The sequence below is a fragment of the Clarias gariepinus genome, chromosome 18 (assembly GCF_024256425.1).
Source record: "Clarias gariepinus isolate MV-2021 ecotype Netherlands chromosome 18, CGAR_prim_01v2, whole genome shotgun sequence".
Taxonomy (NCBI): domain Eukaryota; kingdom Metazoa; phylum Chordata; class Actinopteri; order Siluriformes; family Clariidae; genus Clarias; species Clarias gariepinus.
Genome location: NC_071117.1, coordinates 14,733,590 through 14,748,472, shown reverse-complemented (window position 1 = coordinate 14,748,472; position 14,883 = coordinate 14,733,590). Strand labels below are relative to the sequence as shown.

Here is a 14,883-nt window from a genome sequence, read left to right as displayed (position 1 = left end):
GGTATGAGGCAAGTGTTTGCCTTTCACTGCTGTTGCAGCATAACTTAACATGCACAGTACATGGATATGCGATCGAGTAAATATGAGCTAAAGAGGTGGCACACGTGTAAACAGGATGCACATGGGAGCACAACATGGGAAAAGGCTGTATGTGAGTAGCTGAAACAGTCTGAGTGCTAATGAGTGCTATAACATTAGTTATTTACTTCTGTGGAGCTATCTTAACCTGTAAATAAAGCTGTGTCAGCATTAATATGTATTCTAGCAGATTGCCACATTTTTTATATATATTTAAGAATATTTTAAAGAACTCCCATAAATATTTAGAGTTTGGTAATTAGTCTTAATAAGAAAATATATGAAACGATTTTTAAAGATTTTAAAACTTTATTTAAAAAAATTATTGTATTTTGCTTTGCTGCTATTGGCTTCTAATTAAGTTTTTTTTCCCCAAGCACTTTGAATTTTTTATGAATTTAATTTAATTTAATTTAATGACCAAAAATTAGCTGGAGGCTGCAAGGTGACCAATTGAAACATTAAAGGAGCTATAGAAAGATATGATTATAGATTACCGTCTGATCCCTTTGGCAAGAAATGGTGGGAAAATATTGTCAGTCTGTGCCATGCTGATAGACTGAGTGAGGTTACTTTTTTTTAACTATTTTTTTGCATAAAAATATTTAGATTGTTTTTCACTTCACTTTCATCCATTAGAAATTCATAGTAAGGGTATTTTTACTTTTTACTTTTTTCATCTACTCTACACACAGCCTAAACCTTGCTGGTGTGAGTACTCTATCTGTTTGCAACATGTACAGAATGCTGCTAGCTGTTGGGCCTCAATGCAAGGGTGGGCCTCAGTGGTTTAAATGTGTTTGTCTGGTGCATGCTTAATAGGATTGGGTTCTGGTGAATTTGGGGACTGGATCAACAAACCTGCCTGTTAAACCCTGTGCGTGGCAGGCTGTGATGTGCTGGGTGTTCTGATACCTTTATGTCTTACCTTTCTGATACTTTTTCTGTGGCCAGACAACTTTTTTACTTTTAGCTTTACTTTTCTATAAGATTCGGCCAGGCAGGCTAGCCTTTGGTCCCCATTGTTGTAGATGAGTGTCCATGATTCTGTAACCAGTTTACTGGCGTGTGTCGAAGGTTTGGACACACCTTCTAATTCTACAAACTTTTCTTTTTTTAATTTCTTTCTACATTGTAAAACAATGCTGAAGGCACCCAGAATGTGCAATACTCTCCTTAAACCGCAACTGAGGTTTAACATTAGAGTTTACAGGTGTTTTAGAAAAAATACAAAAGAAAAAAAATCATTGACTGATATTCATGGCAAAACAAACTAAATAAGCAAAGTGTATGTTTAATGCCTAAATAAACAAGTTAGTGTTAATCACTGTTGCCTGAAACCTTTAGGGTCCAGGTTTGTTTCCTGCCAAAACGGGTCTGTGTGCTCAGAGTTTGCATGTTCTCTATGTGCTTTGTGGGTTTCCTCTGGGTACTCTGGTTTCCTTCCACAGTCAATGCAAATTATGCTAAATTATGTCAGGCCATATATCCTATACCCATTATACTGTATATATAATCGGCACAGTTTACAGGAAACAGCATCATCATCAACTTTTATGTCATACTGTGAGCGCATCACAGGCATCCTAACCGACTGTAACAGTAGGCAGCATCATCTACGGCGACAACAGATACACCGGGCCAAGATCATACCTACTTAAGCTACTGAAATCCCGGATCAGACAGGCAGAAGTAGGGGCCTCCAAAAACATTTAAGCAGCGTAAGGGATGGCAGAGAGTTTACCGCATACTCCATTGCATTATCATCAACTTTTATGTCATACTGTGAGCATGTCACATAACATGGCAGTGTCATCTATAGCGAAAATGGGTATGTTGGACCCAGCTTAGGGTTACTAAAACCACAGGCCAGACTGTATGTTGACAACAATGGTGTATATGGTGACCCCGGAAACAACTACGACAGCGCTTTTGACAGGCAGGAGTATGGCCTGCTAAAACCTTGGAGCAGCGTGAGACGATGCTATCCTTCCAACTTTGTGGCAGAAGTTTGAAGAAGGTGCTTTTCTATATTAACATGACTATTTTAACACGCCCAGTCAACAAAGCAAGGACTATAAAGACATGCTTTGATGAGTTCGGTGTGGAAGAAATTGACTTGCCTGCACAGAGCACTGTGACTTCAACCCCATTAAGCACCTCTGGGATGAACTGGAAAAGAAATTGCTACAGTAGCCAGGGCTTCTCTTCCATCATCAGTGCCTGACCTGATAAATGCTTTACAGAATGAATGGGCATGAATTCCTACAGAAACATTTGTGTCAAAATCTTGTGGATTTCTGAGAAGAAGAGTGGAAGCTGTTATAGCTGCAAAAGGGGGACCAACTCCATATTGAAGTAAATGTATTTGGATACATGTATGTATACACAGTCAGCTAAAAATGTATACACACTTTAGAAAAAGGACAAAAATGGACCGTATATATTATTATGTATATGGACATTATATTAATATAATATTTATATTTGGTATTAATATTGTAATATTTATTGAGATGCACCTGTATATTTATATACACACAGGCTGTAAATATTTTAAGCGCTTCGACCTGCGCATGCGCGCTGCATCTTTCCCTCCCGTCTCCTTAGTAACGGACGGGAAAGGACGGAGTAGGGAGGGAGGGAGTGAGTGTGAGGTCGGAAAACGAGCGAGCAGAGGGAGAGAACGACGGAATAACGAATCACGCGAGGTTCTTAAAACATCGTTCTTTATTAAGCAGCTCCAGGCCATTATTATTACCGTGTACTGCAACACTCCGGAGGATCTGAACCGGTGAGTGCGCGTGCTTTTACCGTTGAAGTGCGATATCGGAAACGCGAGACTGAATGTAGGAGTGATGAACACAATGGACATCCATCCACCGACACGAGGTTCAGGGATGCTCACATCCTCCTGCATGATCGGGGTTTGTTTTCTGTCCGATCAAACCAATTGGTGTTTCCTGGCGTATTGATTGTGTGATTATTTATTTATTATGTAATTATTGTATAATTTAGTCAGTGATTTAGTGGTCAGCCCTGTGGCCTCACACCACCAGGGTCCAGGTTTGTTTCCCGCCTCGGATCTTGTAGATTCCTCCTACAGTCCAAAGACATGAAGATTATTTTAATTGGCGCACCCACATTGCCCATATTATGTGAATTAGTGTGTGTAATCTGTGATGGACTGGCACCCAGTCCAGATTGTTCCCCACCTTGGCCCTAAGTTTCCTGGGACAGGCTCTGTACCCCTGTACAGGATGAAGCAGAATAGATGATGAGTGAGAGTGAGTAATTTAGGCGGAGTGAATATAGGACATGACTCCTGAGGGATGCATTATCAGTGGACTGAGATTAATCCTATTTATATCACATGTGTCTGTGGCTTCATTAGCTTTAAGAAGCCTTATAACACGATTAAATCATCACAGATTTTTGTACTGTGCACTAAATTACTTGATGTATCTGTTTCTCTCCCAAGACTGTAAAGACTGCAACATAATTTTAAGAAACTCTAATGAACTACATATGCATCACACCATAACACTCATAAGGCATTAGTTTCATATTAAGCTGAAATCAAGTAAATCTAACGCTTGCAGATCTTTTTTTGATATTACATGTGATTGAATGCTGTAGGGCCTTGCACCTCCAGGGTTGAGTGTTTGATTCCCACCTCAGTGTCTGTGTGCATGGAGTTTGCCTGTTCTTCCTGTGCTTAGTGGGTTTCCTCCCACAATCCAAAATCATGCTAATTGATACAAAATGCAGTTTTAAAATGATGATTTCATTTATTAAAGGAAACCTGCTAAAAGATTGCAAAAAGCAACACACCATGCCGCGATCTAAGGAAATTGAAGAACAGTTGAGAAACAAAGTAATTGACAGGTGTCAGTCGGGAATGGTTCACAAAGCCATTTCTAAGGGTTTGGGACTCCAGCGAACCACATTGAGAGTATTTGTCCACAAATGGAGAAAACTTGTAACAGTGGTGAATCTTCCCAGGCCTAACAAAATTTCTTGATGACTCATCCAGAAGCTCATAGAAGTACCCAGAACAACATTTACAGACCTGCAGGCTTTACTTGCCTTAGATACAGTATGGTCCATGTTCATGATTCAACAATTTGAAAAATACTGGGCAAAAATGGCTTCCCTGGAAGAGTTCCAAGGTGCACGCCACTGCTGACCAAAAGGAAAAAGGCTCACTTCACATTTGCCAAATATCATCTTGATTATCACCAAGACTTTTGGAAAAATATTCTGTGGACTGATGAGACAAAAGTTGAAAGGAAGATGTGCGTCCCGTTACATGTGGCATAACTAACACAGCATTTCATAAAAAGAACATCATACCAACAGTCAAACGTGGTAGTAGTGTGATGGTCTGGGGCAACTTCAAGACCTGGACGACTTGCCATAATTGATGGAATCATGAATTCTCTACTAGAAAATTCTAAAGGAGAATGTCTGGTTGTCAGTTTGTGACTTGGGTTATGCAGCAGAACAGTGATCCGAAACACACCAGCAAGTTCACCTCTGTATGGCTAAAAAAGAAAACTAAATTAAGGGTTTAGAGATGGACTAGTCAAGGACTTAAATCCAATTGATATCCTGTGGCATGAGCTTGAATAGGTGGTTCATGCTCCAAAACCCTCCAATGTGGCTAAATTAAAACAATTCTGCAAAGAAGAGCAGCGATGTGAAGGACTCATTGCCAGTTATTGGAAACAAAACTAGTTATTTAGATTTTGATTTTTCACATGGGGCCAGAGAGGTTTGGACACCTTTTTCCTTAATAAACACAAAAGTCAGGAAGGGGACAATTTATTTTTACAACACGGTATGAGCCAAAAGAAAATGGAAAAAAGTAGAATTTTATTTTTACAATACTTCCTACTTTTTGTGTCAGATTATTTGGTGACTTTAACTAGGATTTGGCTTATTTCCCCAAAGCTTGGCCTAGATCTTTAAAAAAGTGTATTCTATTTATATGGTGCCCTGTTACAATCTTGTGCATTATAAACCTAATAGAGCACAAGCACTAATACAGTAAGATGTGCAAGGTTAATGTCTAATTGGTAACTGAATAGATATCTCTACAATTATATATTCTTTTGAATGTTTGAAGGTTTAGACCTTTATTAAGCACTTATTGTGTTATGGCAATCCAAGTTGTGCTTGATTATTTGTAGGTTAAAACCATTAAATAAATTTATGAAATAAAAATGGTTTTATAAAACCAGAAAAAGGTCTGTAGGAGCTCAACAGTTTACCTATAAACCCAACACAAACACAAAAACAACCTTGTTTGTTGGCTATCTTTGTCTGAATTCTTGATGTCTAAAGTTTTACTTTTGCTGCCTCTTGTTAAAGACATGTCAGAAATTGTGCCCCCGGAGGTGAGACCCAAACCTGCTGTCCCTGCTAAGCCGTCTCATGTGGTACCGCCCACCAGCACCACCCCTGCACCTCTGCAGGGCTCAGGTGCTGGAGGTCAGGGTTCAGGAGGAGGCTCAACCTTGCTGGGATATGTTGGGATAGATACCATAATTGAACAAATGAGGAAGAAGACCATGAAGACTGGCTTTGATTTCAACATCATGGTTGTAGGTTAGTAAAAATGTTAAGAAGTTTATGTTAATCAAGGTTTGTTATATACAGTAAACCTGTAAATTTACAGTTAACTTTCTCAAAATTTTTAGTATATTTTACCCTATGCCCTTTTCCTTCATTCCCATGTTTTTGTTGTTGTTTCCCCAAGGTCAAAGTGGTTTGGGGAAATCCACCATGGTGAATACTCTGTTTAAGTCTCAGGTAAGCAGGCGGAGCTCTGGCTGGAGTCGCGATGAGAAGATCCCTAAAACCGTGGAGATTAAATCTGTGTCACACGGTAAGAGTTAAAAGATTCGATGGGCGAGATGTTTTTTGTTTAAAACATGAAAGACTAGAAACATCAGTTTCTAACAGAATCAGGCCAATCTATAAGGTTCATTATATCTCAGAGTTTTGGGAAATAGTTCAGTTTTCTTTGCTTGCTTTATATTTTAGAGAACACCACAGAACACACTCTTTCTTCATCAAAGTATCCAGTGATTGTGGAAAGCATGACATTTTTATTTTACTGGGGCTCAGCACCACTTTTGTATTTTGGATAGTCTTAAGTGTGGTGTTCCATGATCCAGGAAAGTGCTCCAAAGTGGTTTGCCTCTTACCTCAAAGACAAAGCATTTTCTGTTTTGGTCATTTGGTCTGATTGGTTATTTCTCCTCAGCAGCCATCACTTGTGGTGAACCTCAGGGCTACATATTAAGTCCTATGCTGTTTTTGGATATGCTTCCCTTGGGTCTATCTTTCTATGCACTTTCAAAATTTTCTACCATTTCCTACCATCCAGGTTTGGATTGAGACATGAAGCGCTGTACCATCAGTAATGATGGTACAGTGCTGCATGTCTCAATCCAAACCTGGATTGAAAGGCCTCGCTGCAAATTCTCTTTGATGGGCTTTTGAATATTAAATGCTGGATGTCTAAAAACTTTATTCTGTTTATATATAAATAAAAAACAGTGAAAAATAAAATGAAACAAAATATTTAACTTAGTAGCCCAAGTATTTTAAAATAAAACCCCAAATACATTTCACGAAAGATCGCAGCATATGTTTCACTGGGAGATAATTTTCTAATGTTCTCCCTGTCTTGAACGTTCATCATGTAAACAATGTCTCTTTGTCTTTATGGACATTAACAGAGTAACAGTCAGGCTGGTGTGTCTTCTGTCCCGGGCAATGCCACAAGCCTGATACTGATGCCCTTTGGGTGGGAGCGTTTGTGCACAGCTGGAAAACAGTAGGCTATGGCAATTCGGGCCAGACCCTAAATCTGTCAAGAAACACTGCTGTGTAGGCTTAATGTATCCAGCGTGTTGAATGAGCAGGCAGATATAGTATGCTAGTGTTGGATTCTTTCCATGTAGAAAAATCCCCCTTTTGGATATTTGAAAGATTTTTTTGTATTGTCAGCTGTGTTCCTTTGGGGTTGTGACTGTACTTCATGAAAAGCTTTTTGTGTCGAAGTTGCTGCTGCTTTGCATTTGTCCAAAAATATCTTGGAAATTTAAGGCATGTTTAAAAAAATTCACATTTATTTGCGACACAAGGCATTTTTTTTATATTATGTGAACATATGCATATTACTAATGATGTAATTTATATAATTTATAGGACGGTTTGTCATGCGAGACCATTTTTCATGTCATTCAATCTTATCATAACCAATTTTAGATTCATTACAAATTTTAGTGATTTTCTGCTAGATTATTAACATTTGGGTTTAATCATGCATTATTTTGTGGTTTTGTTGCGGACAAGAATATATTGTTTGTAAGTCATGGTTATTTATTTAATTTTTTTACTGTAGTGATAGAGGAAGGTGGTGTGAAGATGAAATTGACTGTTATTGATACTCCCGGATTTGGGGACCAGATCAACAACGAAAACTGGTGGGTGAGGAGATTATCGTAGATTGAATTTATTTATAATTTGATCTATACTATAAACAGTAATCTAAAATTTTCCTCTTGTGTTTATAGCTGGGAGCCAATATCTAAATATATCAATGAGCAATATGAGAAGTTTCTAAAAGAAGAAGTTAACATTGCTCGTAAAAAACGGATTCCAGACACCCGGGTGCACTGCTGCTTGTACTTCATATCTCCCACTGGACACTCGTGAGCACAATAAATCACACAATCAGCACAAATCTTCATGCACAAAATGGTCTTGTAACTAAAGAGGGTTGTGTAAATGTACAGTAAATGCATATTGTAATTGAATGTCAATATCTTTAAACAATGTAAACAAAAATCGAAAAAAAATATTCACATTTAAGCCTCCAGTGAAGAGGGTGATATTAATAAAAAGGGATGTACCCACTGGCCGCTGCAGAGAAGAACATAATTTCAGGCTGCCTACTTGGAACAGCCAGTTAAAGCAATATTTCTAAATGGATGTCTAAAATACATTAATCTAACCAGGCTCATTTGAGACTTGCCATAGTCACTGCAGTGATCTCTCTGCTACTTCAATCTATTAGTTGCTCCCAACCCCCTTCTCTCCATTGTTTTGTATCTACTCTTCCTGACCTTTTGCCTTTCTATCCATCTCTCTATTCTATTTTGTGTCAGACTGCGGCAGCTGGACATTGAGTTCATGAAGCATTTAAGTCGAACTGTGAACATCATTCCTGTCATTGCCAAAGCGGATACTCTCACCCCTGAAGAAAAAATAGAGTTCAAGCAGCGGGTAAGAAAGACTGGATGGATGGATGGAAGGATGGAGTAATGATTAAATGGATAAATGTGTAGAATAATGGGTGGATGGATAATCAACATTTAAATTGGTGGAGACAGAGGAACATACAGTACAATGTAATTAAGATCGTTGGAGGAACACAATGGTCTGTACTGGATTGTAGTTTTCTCATGTAGCATTGGAGGTTTTCTTTACTGGAAGCTGTTCCACCATGGCAAAGTTCTGCATAAAGTGAAATCTATGGTTTGATAATATTGGTCGGCTAGGATTCCAGTTATCTGCAAAGAGCTCAAATCTTGCTCCCACAGAATTTCTTTCAAGAACAGCTAGAATTAAGATTGTATTTCAGGCTTTCTCCCACAAAATCAGTAGCTGTATAGGCACAATTCCTAAGTCACCTTCGACAATTTGGTGAAAATCCTTTTCAGAAGAGGAGAGGCTATAAGAGGAAAAAAAGTTTAACCAATTCCATATGAACATCCATAGATTTCGAATGAAAAGTTCGACAATCACATACATCTCTGTCATTTAGTGTAAGTAGATGAATGGATGGATTGATATATGGTGGGTGAATGGATGAATAGGTCAATTGATATATGGGTAGGTGAATGGAGGGACAGATGAGTATAAGGATGTTTTGGTATACAAATAAAAAAATCTTTAGTTAGGCAGTATAGAATAATGTTCAAGAATGTGTTGATGATAAATAGAAGGAAGTATGAATTAATAAATGGAGGAATACTTTATATGAATGGATGAATGAGTAGTTGGATGGCCAGTTAGATGGATGGGTGAATGGATAGATGGATGAGTGGGTAGATTGATAGGAAGGTCAAGAGTGGTTCATTAGATTTCTGGATGACAGTGTCAAATTTATTGCCAAAAATCACATAAAGTATGATAAATCTATATTTTAAATTCTCTCTCCTCCAGGTTAGGAAGGAGCTGGAAATGTGTGGAATCGAATTTTATCCACAAAAGGAGTTTGATGAGGACCAGGAGGACAAGTCTGATAACGATAAGATCAGAGTACAGTGCCAAATTATTTTATGCTGCCCTTTACAATACTCATAAAACCCAACTGTAATGTCACTGCCTGATATGCTTCATTCTTGTCCTGTTGTATTATACTCTTGTTCTTCCGCTCATAAATTAATTTACATGTTACTACGGCATGCCTTATTAAATCTGTTTGTGTGTATGTGTGTGTGTGTGTGTGTGTGTGTACAGGAGGCCATGCCTTTTGCAGTAGTTGGAAGTGACAAAGAGTACCAAGTCAACTGCAAACGGGTTCTGGGTCGGAAGACTGCCTGGGGAATAGTAGAAGGTGTGTAGGATTGCTGTCATTCCCTGGACTTCTAATAGGACTATAAGGATTTAGTTGTAGGAGGACAGCGCTGACTTGTTATCTAACAACACTGCTACACTTCCAGACATGGTGTTATAGGAAAATAACCAACAACAAAGTGTTGTGATATCATTACGAACCATGATGTTATTTTCTTGTTTTCCTAAAATACCACATACTGAAGTGTTTATCGCTTCTATACAACAGCAAATGGCCAACAAATGCAATTTTTTGACAAATTTTACTATTTTTACTATGCCGATCCCTAGTTTTGTTGCTATAAGCAGTAATAAGATAAAATGCGGCTGGTTACTAAGAAAGCCCTATCCTAAAAATGTACATTATCAGAAACCTTAATGAGATAACTATGTCGAACTGTTGCTAAGTGATGACACCAGAGACTCCTTCCAAAAATGTCTTAAATGAATTTATAACCTCCACCAAACATGTTTCTGTTTCTATAGAAACTAATAGCATATTGAAATGAGTACATAAAAAAAAAAATAATAATAATGATGGGGGATCACCTCCTCCTCCAGGGACAGGGTTTAAATCTCATCTTAGGTCTTTGTTGGTGGAGTCTAAATGTCCTCCCGGGCTTTGTGGGTGGGTTTCCTCTAGGTGCTCCAGTCGAAAGACATGTGTTGTAGTCTGACTTGCATTTCCAAAATGCACATAATATATGTTTGGGTTGGGAGCTGATTTGAGTAAAGTCTTTTCCTATTATGTTAAAAATGATAGAATCTTGACCTCCCGATCATAAACCCAGTAACTTTTAGCCTTAACCATGTGTTTACAGCAGTGTGTAAATCTGTGAGTACCATGTCACTGGCAGGGAGTCAAAAAGAATTCTGCGTCACTGAACTTGTGAAACAAGTGAACTTGCAAGGCAGAGTGAGACAGAGTGTACAACTTGGTGAAGGAGAGAGAATGTGTGTGTGTGTGTGAGAAAGAGAGAGAGAGAAAGATGACTAATTATCTTTCCTATTTGAGCATTTGGTACGTCACTGCTGGGAGACAGTTTGTGGGCATCTGTGATGTCAGTCATTGGACCTGTCACCTCATGTATACTTTTCTCTCAAAGCTCCGTTCCACAGCCACTCAAACTCTAACCTTTTTTTAGCAGATTAAGTTGAGATTTTTTCACAGACCTTTTTGGAGATGTAATATAATTAACAATCAAGTACCTTTTTTTTGTTTTGTCCCCCATTAGTTGAGAACCCAAATCACTGTGAATTCTCTCAACTTCGAGATTTCCTGATCAGGTAATATACATTGCAAGTTTGTTTTCTGTTATTATTTTCAACGTATTAGTAAAGATGATAAGTGCCGTTTTAGAAAGTAATCAATGATCCCATGATGGTGTGATGTATTCCTACCATCCAGAATGTCCTGAAGAGTTTTATTTTTTCAACTTATCTCCAAACATTTTAATGGCTCAATTCAGGTTAAATTGCCTCAGTGAATGTTAAATACTACATATTGAAACGCTGCATATTGACTGACTGTTTTTTTATAGGTCTCACCTTCAAGACCTAAAGGAGGTCACCCACAATATCCACTATGAGACATACAGGGCCAAAAGGCTTAACGACAACGGAGGACTCCATCCCATCTCAACCAGCAACAGCACACAGGAAAGCAACCTGTAAGAGGGAAACCGTGAGCGAGAGAATGATGGAAGAGAGGTTGATAACGAATCATGATAATGAATAATATTTTGCGGATAAATACGTTAGCACGTACCCTTGTGGAGTTTGTCTTAAAGCTTTTAAACCATCTGAGCATGTTCGTTGTTGCCTCTTCTTTTGCGAAACGTCCTTTTTAAAACACCACAACCACACATCAGCCTACGATGGAGACTGAAATGATATTAAAGTAACTCCCAGTAAAAATGTTGCGATATGGATGACAGCACTGCCATTTAACTGTAGACAATACATAGGAGTTTAGAAAATTTTGTGTGATCTTTTAATCTAATAGGCTTTATTCTTTAACAATTCAGGACTCGAAAAATGTTTTTGCCAGCCTTAATAAGTATATATTGATGTGCACTTCAGTGTATTCCTATTTAACTATTCCTAAACACGCTGCAGCATTTACCAAGTTTTTTTTTAGTTTTTTTATTACTTACCCTGATAACCAATGATCCTTTTGGACACCAAATCAGGACTTTTACATTAACCAGAATAGCACACCACAAAATAAGCAGAAATCTTTGATTCCTCTTAACTCAAGGTTTTTAAAGGTTTAGCCCAATACATTTTTGTAAACATGTTTCTAGACTGTGTACACAAGCGCGTGTGTGTGTATGTGTGAGAGAGAGAATGTGCCTTTATCAACCATCTTTCCAGTGTTCAATCGACTCATTTTGTTTTAGGTATCTTACACATGTTCCATCGTTTTTATCAGAATGCATGCATATTGCTGGAACAATGGTACTGCTTTATGTCTAAGTTCACCTTGGTGTTAGCCTCTAGTCCAAGCACAGGTCAATTAATGATCCCTTAAGGCAATAGAAATTTTATCACACCTCAGATCATCTGACATTCTGCCAATCTTTGAATGAATGCACTTTTTTTTTGTATTTAATCTAAACAGTCATTCTTGAGAACTGGGACAAAAGGTATGTATTTAAATTATATTTATTTTTTGGCTTTTGTCTAATAACCCAGTGTTTTTTTAACTGTCATATAATTATTTTAAAATTGTAATTGTATTAGGACAAAAAAATGCCTTTTTCCTAAAAACAGTAGGTACAGTACTCATATTGGTGGTGACATAAATCTGACGATGCTGACAAACAGCATCCTGTTTTAAACTACAATGACAACACATCAGCCTAGAATGAAGACTGAAATGAGTATAGCCCCTACAATATGGATGGATGACAGCACTGCCATTTAACTGCACACAATACGTTGGAGTTTAGAAAACCTTTGTGCAAAGTCTCCTTCGCAAGATCTCTTTTTCTAATAGGCTTTATCCTCTAACTGCTATAACAATTCTGGACTCAAAACATTTTTGCAAGTCTTGATTATATATTGATGTGCACTTCAGTGTATTCCTATTTAACTATTCCTAAACACACTGCAGCATTTCCGAACGGGTGCATGTTTTTTTTATAACTTATGATGACCAGTGATCTTTTTGGACACCATTTTAAGACTTAAAATAAAAGGAAATCTTTGATTCTGTGATTTGCCTATTGTTTTATTAGAAAGCAAGTGTATCATTGGAACGATGATACTGCGTGATGACTAAAAGTTCACTTTGGTTATAGCCACTTGATGTTTAGCCAAAGCAAAGGTCAATTTTTATGGTTGTGACCACAGCAGTATCAATATCAAATCTTTAACTTACATAAAATGATCAATCTTATGAGAACCTAAGCATTTAAACAAGTTATAGAGCAAACAAGGGGTTATGAAGGAGTTTCGGTTGACAACAAGATTGTTTGACCTTTTTTTTTTTTTTTTTAAATGTCTGTCAGTGTTGACAGAATCTCAGGACACAAATTCACCAAATTTAAAAAAAAGTTAAAAAAAAATTATAAATTCATTTTCCATTCATTAAGTAATATGCTTCTATTTTACTTAAACACAATATTTTTTTTCATGTTTTAATCTTTTTTTTTAGCTATTTCAACCCTTTTTATTTGAAAAACTATTTTGTAATGCTGAGTTTATTCAGCTTATAAAATTGATCATAATCAAAATATGAATTATTTTACAGAAAAATACAATATTATGTGCTGGACTTGTTTGATCCCAGTTCTCAAAAATGACTGTGATGTTAAATTACGAGAATGGTATTCTTGCAGAGTATTTTGTTTTTAAGTGTTATTTATTACATCATTTAATAAACGTTTTCCATCACTTTTGGTGTCTTTTGACTTTTCTCTAACTCTACATCATGATCTACAATATAATATATATGCTGGAGGAAAATAAAACAGAAAAAAGTTATATCAAATCACTGTACAATATATCACAACGCTGACCTGCACAGAGAACAACAGCCTGCTTAGCAACAACTAATGATTTTAAAGTCAAAACTTGTGGACCAAATGTAGTGGCCAGAGTGATTTCTTCAGTACGGTCAGTATGGTCCGCAGTCTGGAAAGAGGGGAGAGCAGCTGCCTGCCAAAACCCACATTCAAAACCAGTCATGATCGAACTTTTAGTAAGAAAACACATCTGCTTATGTTATGTCATACTAAACAACACTTTGTCTTTAGGGGTTCCAGACCACAACCGAGAAACCGAGACCAAACACCTGTAAGCAACTTAACGGATTTAGTGTATCTTACACTTGCTATGTTAATTGCTTTTTGGCTAGCATGTATTTGAAGTAAGAAGTGTTGGGCCAACATATGTCAAGTTACTTGCTTTTTACTACTAGCTGTGAAAACCTTCGCCTTTTGAATAATTAAAAATAAATATACATTATGTCATATTATGACATAATATGACAATGTTTTATGTTATATTATGTCATAGTTTTTTATGTTTTTGTAGCAGCCTAACTCATAGTTTTTCAGTCATTAAGTGGAATCTTTACCACTGCACCTTCCTAACACAAAACATATGCAGACAATGATAGGGTCTCTCTTCATCATTCAGTTCCAGTAACCACTTTATCCTGGGCAGGGTGGTGGTGGATGGCAGGAATACGTCCTGGCTGTGAAACCCATTGATCACATTCTCATACCCATTTTCTCCTAAGGAAAATTTAACTTAGCCAGACTGGAATGATTTGGGGATATGGGAATGATGTCTGAGAATGCAGAAGACACTATTTATGTACTTTAACGTCATTTGGATCCCACATGGACATGAAGACAATAAAAATTCATACAGACATTGACACACTGTGCTCTTCTTGTATGTGTAGTGCAAACTGGACTGAGCAAACAGATGTGGTGCCTGTGGCTAGAAAATTAATTTGCAAATTAAATGTATTGAGGATTTGAGGTTTAGGGTTATTTGTTTGAATTAAATGACCCATGAAACACTAACTGCTGTGTGTTAGTTGACTGCAATTACTATTAAGTACAAACATGTTTGTAGTTACTGTTAGACTTAATTAAAAGGGTAATGAGTTGGGGCATAAATGGGTGAGCCATGTGGCCTCTTATAAGG

General features: G+C 37.3%; 1 protein-coding gene across 2 annotated transcripts; it reads left to right on the top strand.

Annotated features, from left to right (window-relative positions):
• Window positions 1-15: 15 nt before the first annotated feature.
• septin3 (septin 3) lies at window positions 16-12,469 on the top strand. Of its 2 annotated transcripts, none has more exons than XM_053477375.1 (10): window positions 16-151; window positions 5,455-5,691; window positions 5,843-5,971; window positions 7,499-7,580; window positions 7,671-7,808; window positions 8,265-8,382; window positions 9,325-9,420; window positions 9,622-9,718; window positions 10,953-11,004; window positions 11,259-12,469. In XM_053477375.1, the coding sequence occupies exons 1-10, from the start codon at window positions 61-63 to the stop codon at window positions 11,389-11,391; spliced, it is 1,173 nt and encodes a 390-aa protein (XP_053333350.1). In that variant the 5' UTR covers window positions 16-60; the 3' UTR covers window positions 11,392-12,469. The 2 variants fall into 2 exon arrangements, with proteins under 2 accessions (XP_053333350.1, XP_053333351.1); XM_053477376.1 differs by lacking the exon at window positions 16-151 and adding an exon at window positions 2,721-2,872.
• The last annotated feature ends 2,414 nt before the right edge of the window (window positions 12,470-14,883 follow it).

Excerpts from the sequence above, each read along its gene's own strand:
- septin3 (XM_053477375.1), top strand. The coding sequence starts at position 61 with ATGGATATGCGATCGAGTAAATATGAGCTAAAGAGGTGGCACACGTGT. Across the intron at positions 7,581-7,670 it reads CAGATCAACAACGAAAACTG|CTGGGAGCCAATATCTAAAT; the intron begins GTGGGTGAGGAG and ends TTGTGTTTATAG. Across the intron at positions 9,719-10,952 it reads TGCCTGGGGAATAGTAGAAG|TTGAGAACCCAAATCACTGT; the intron begins GTGTGTAGGATT and ends GTCCCCCATTAG.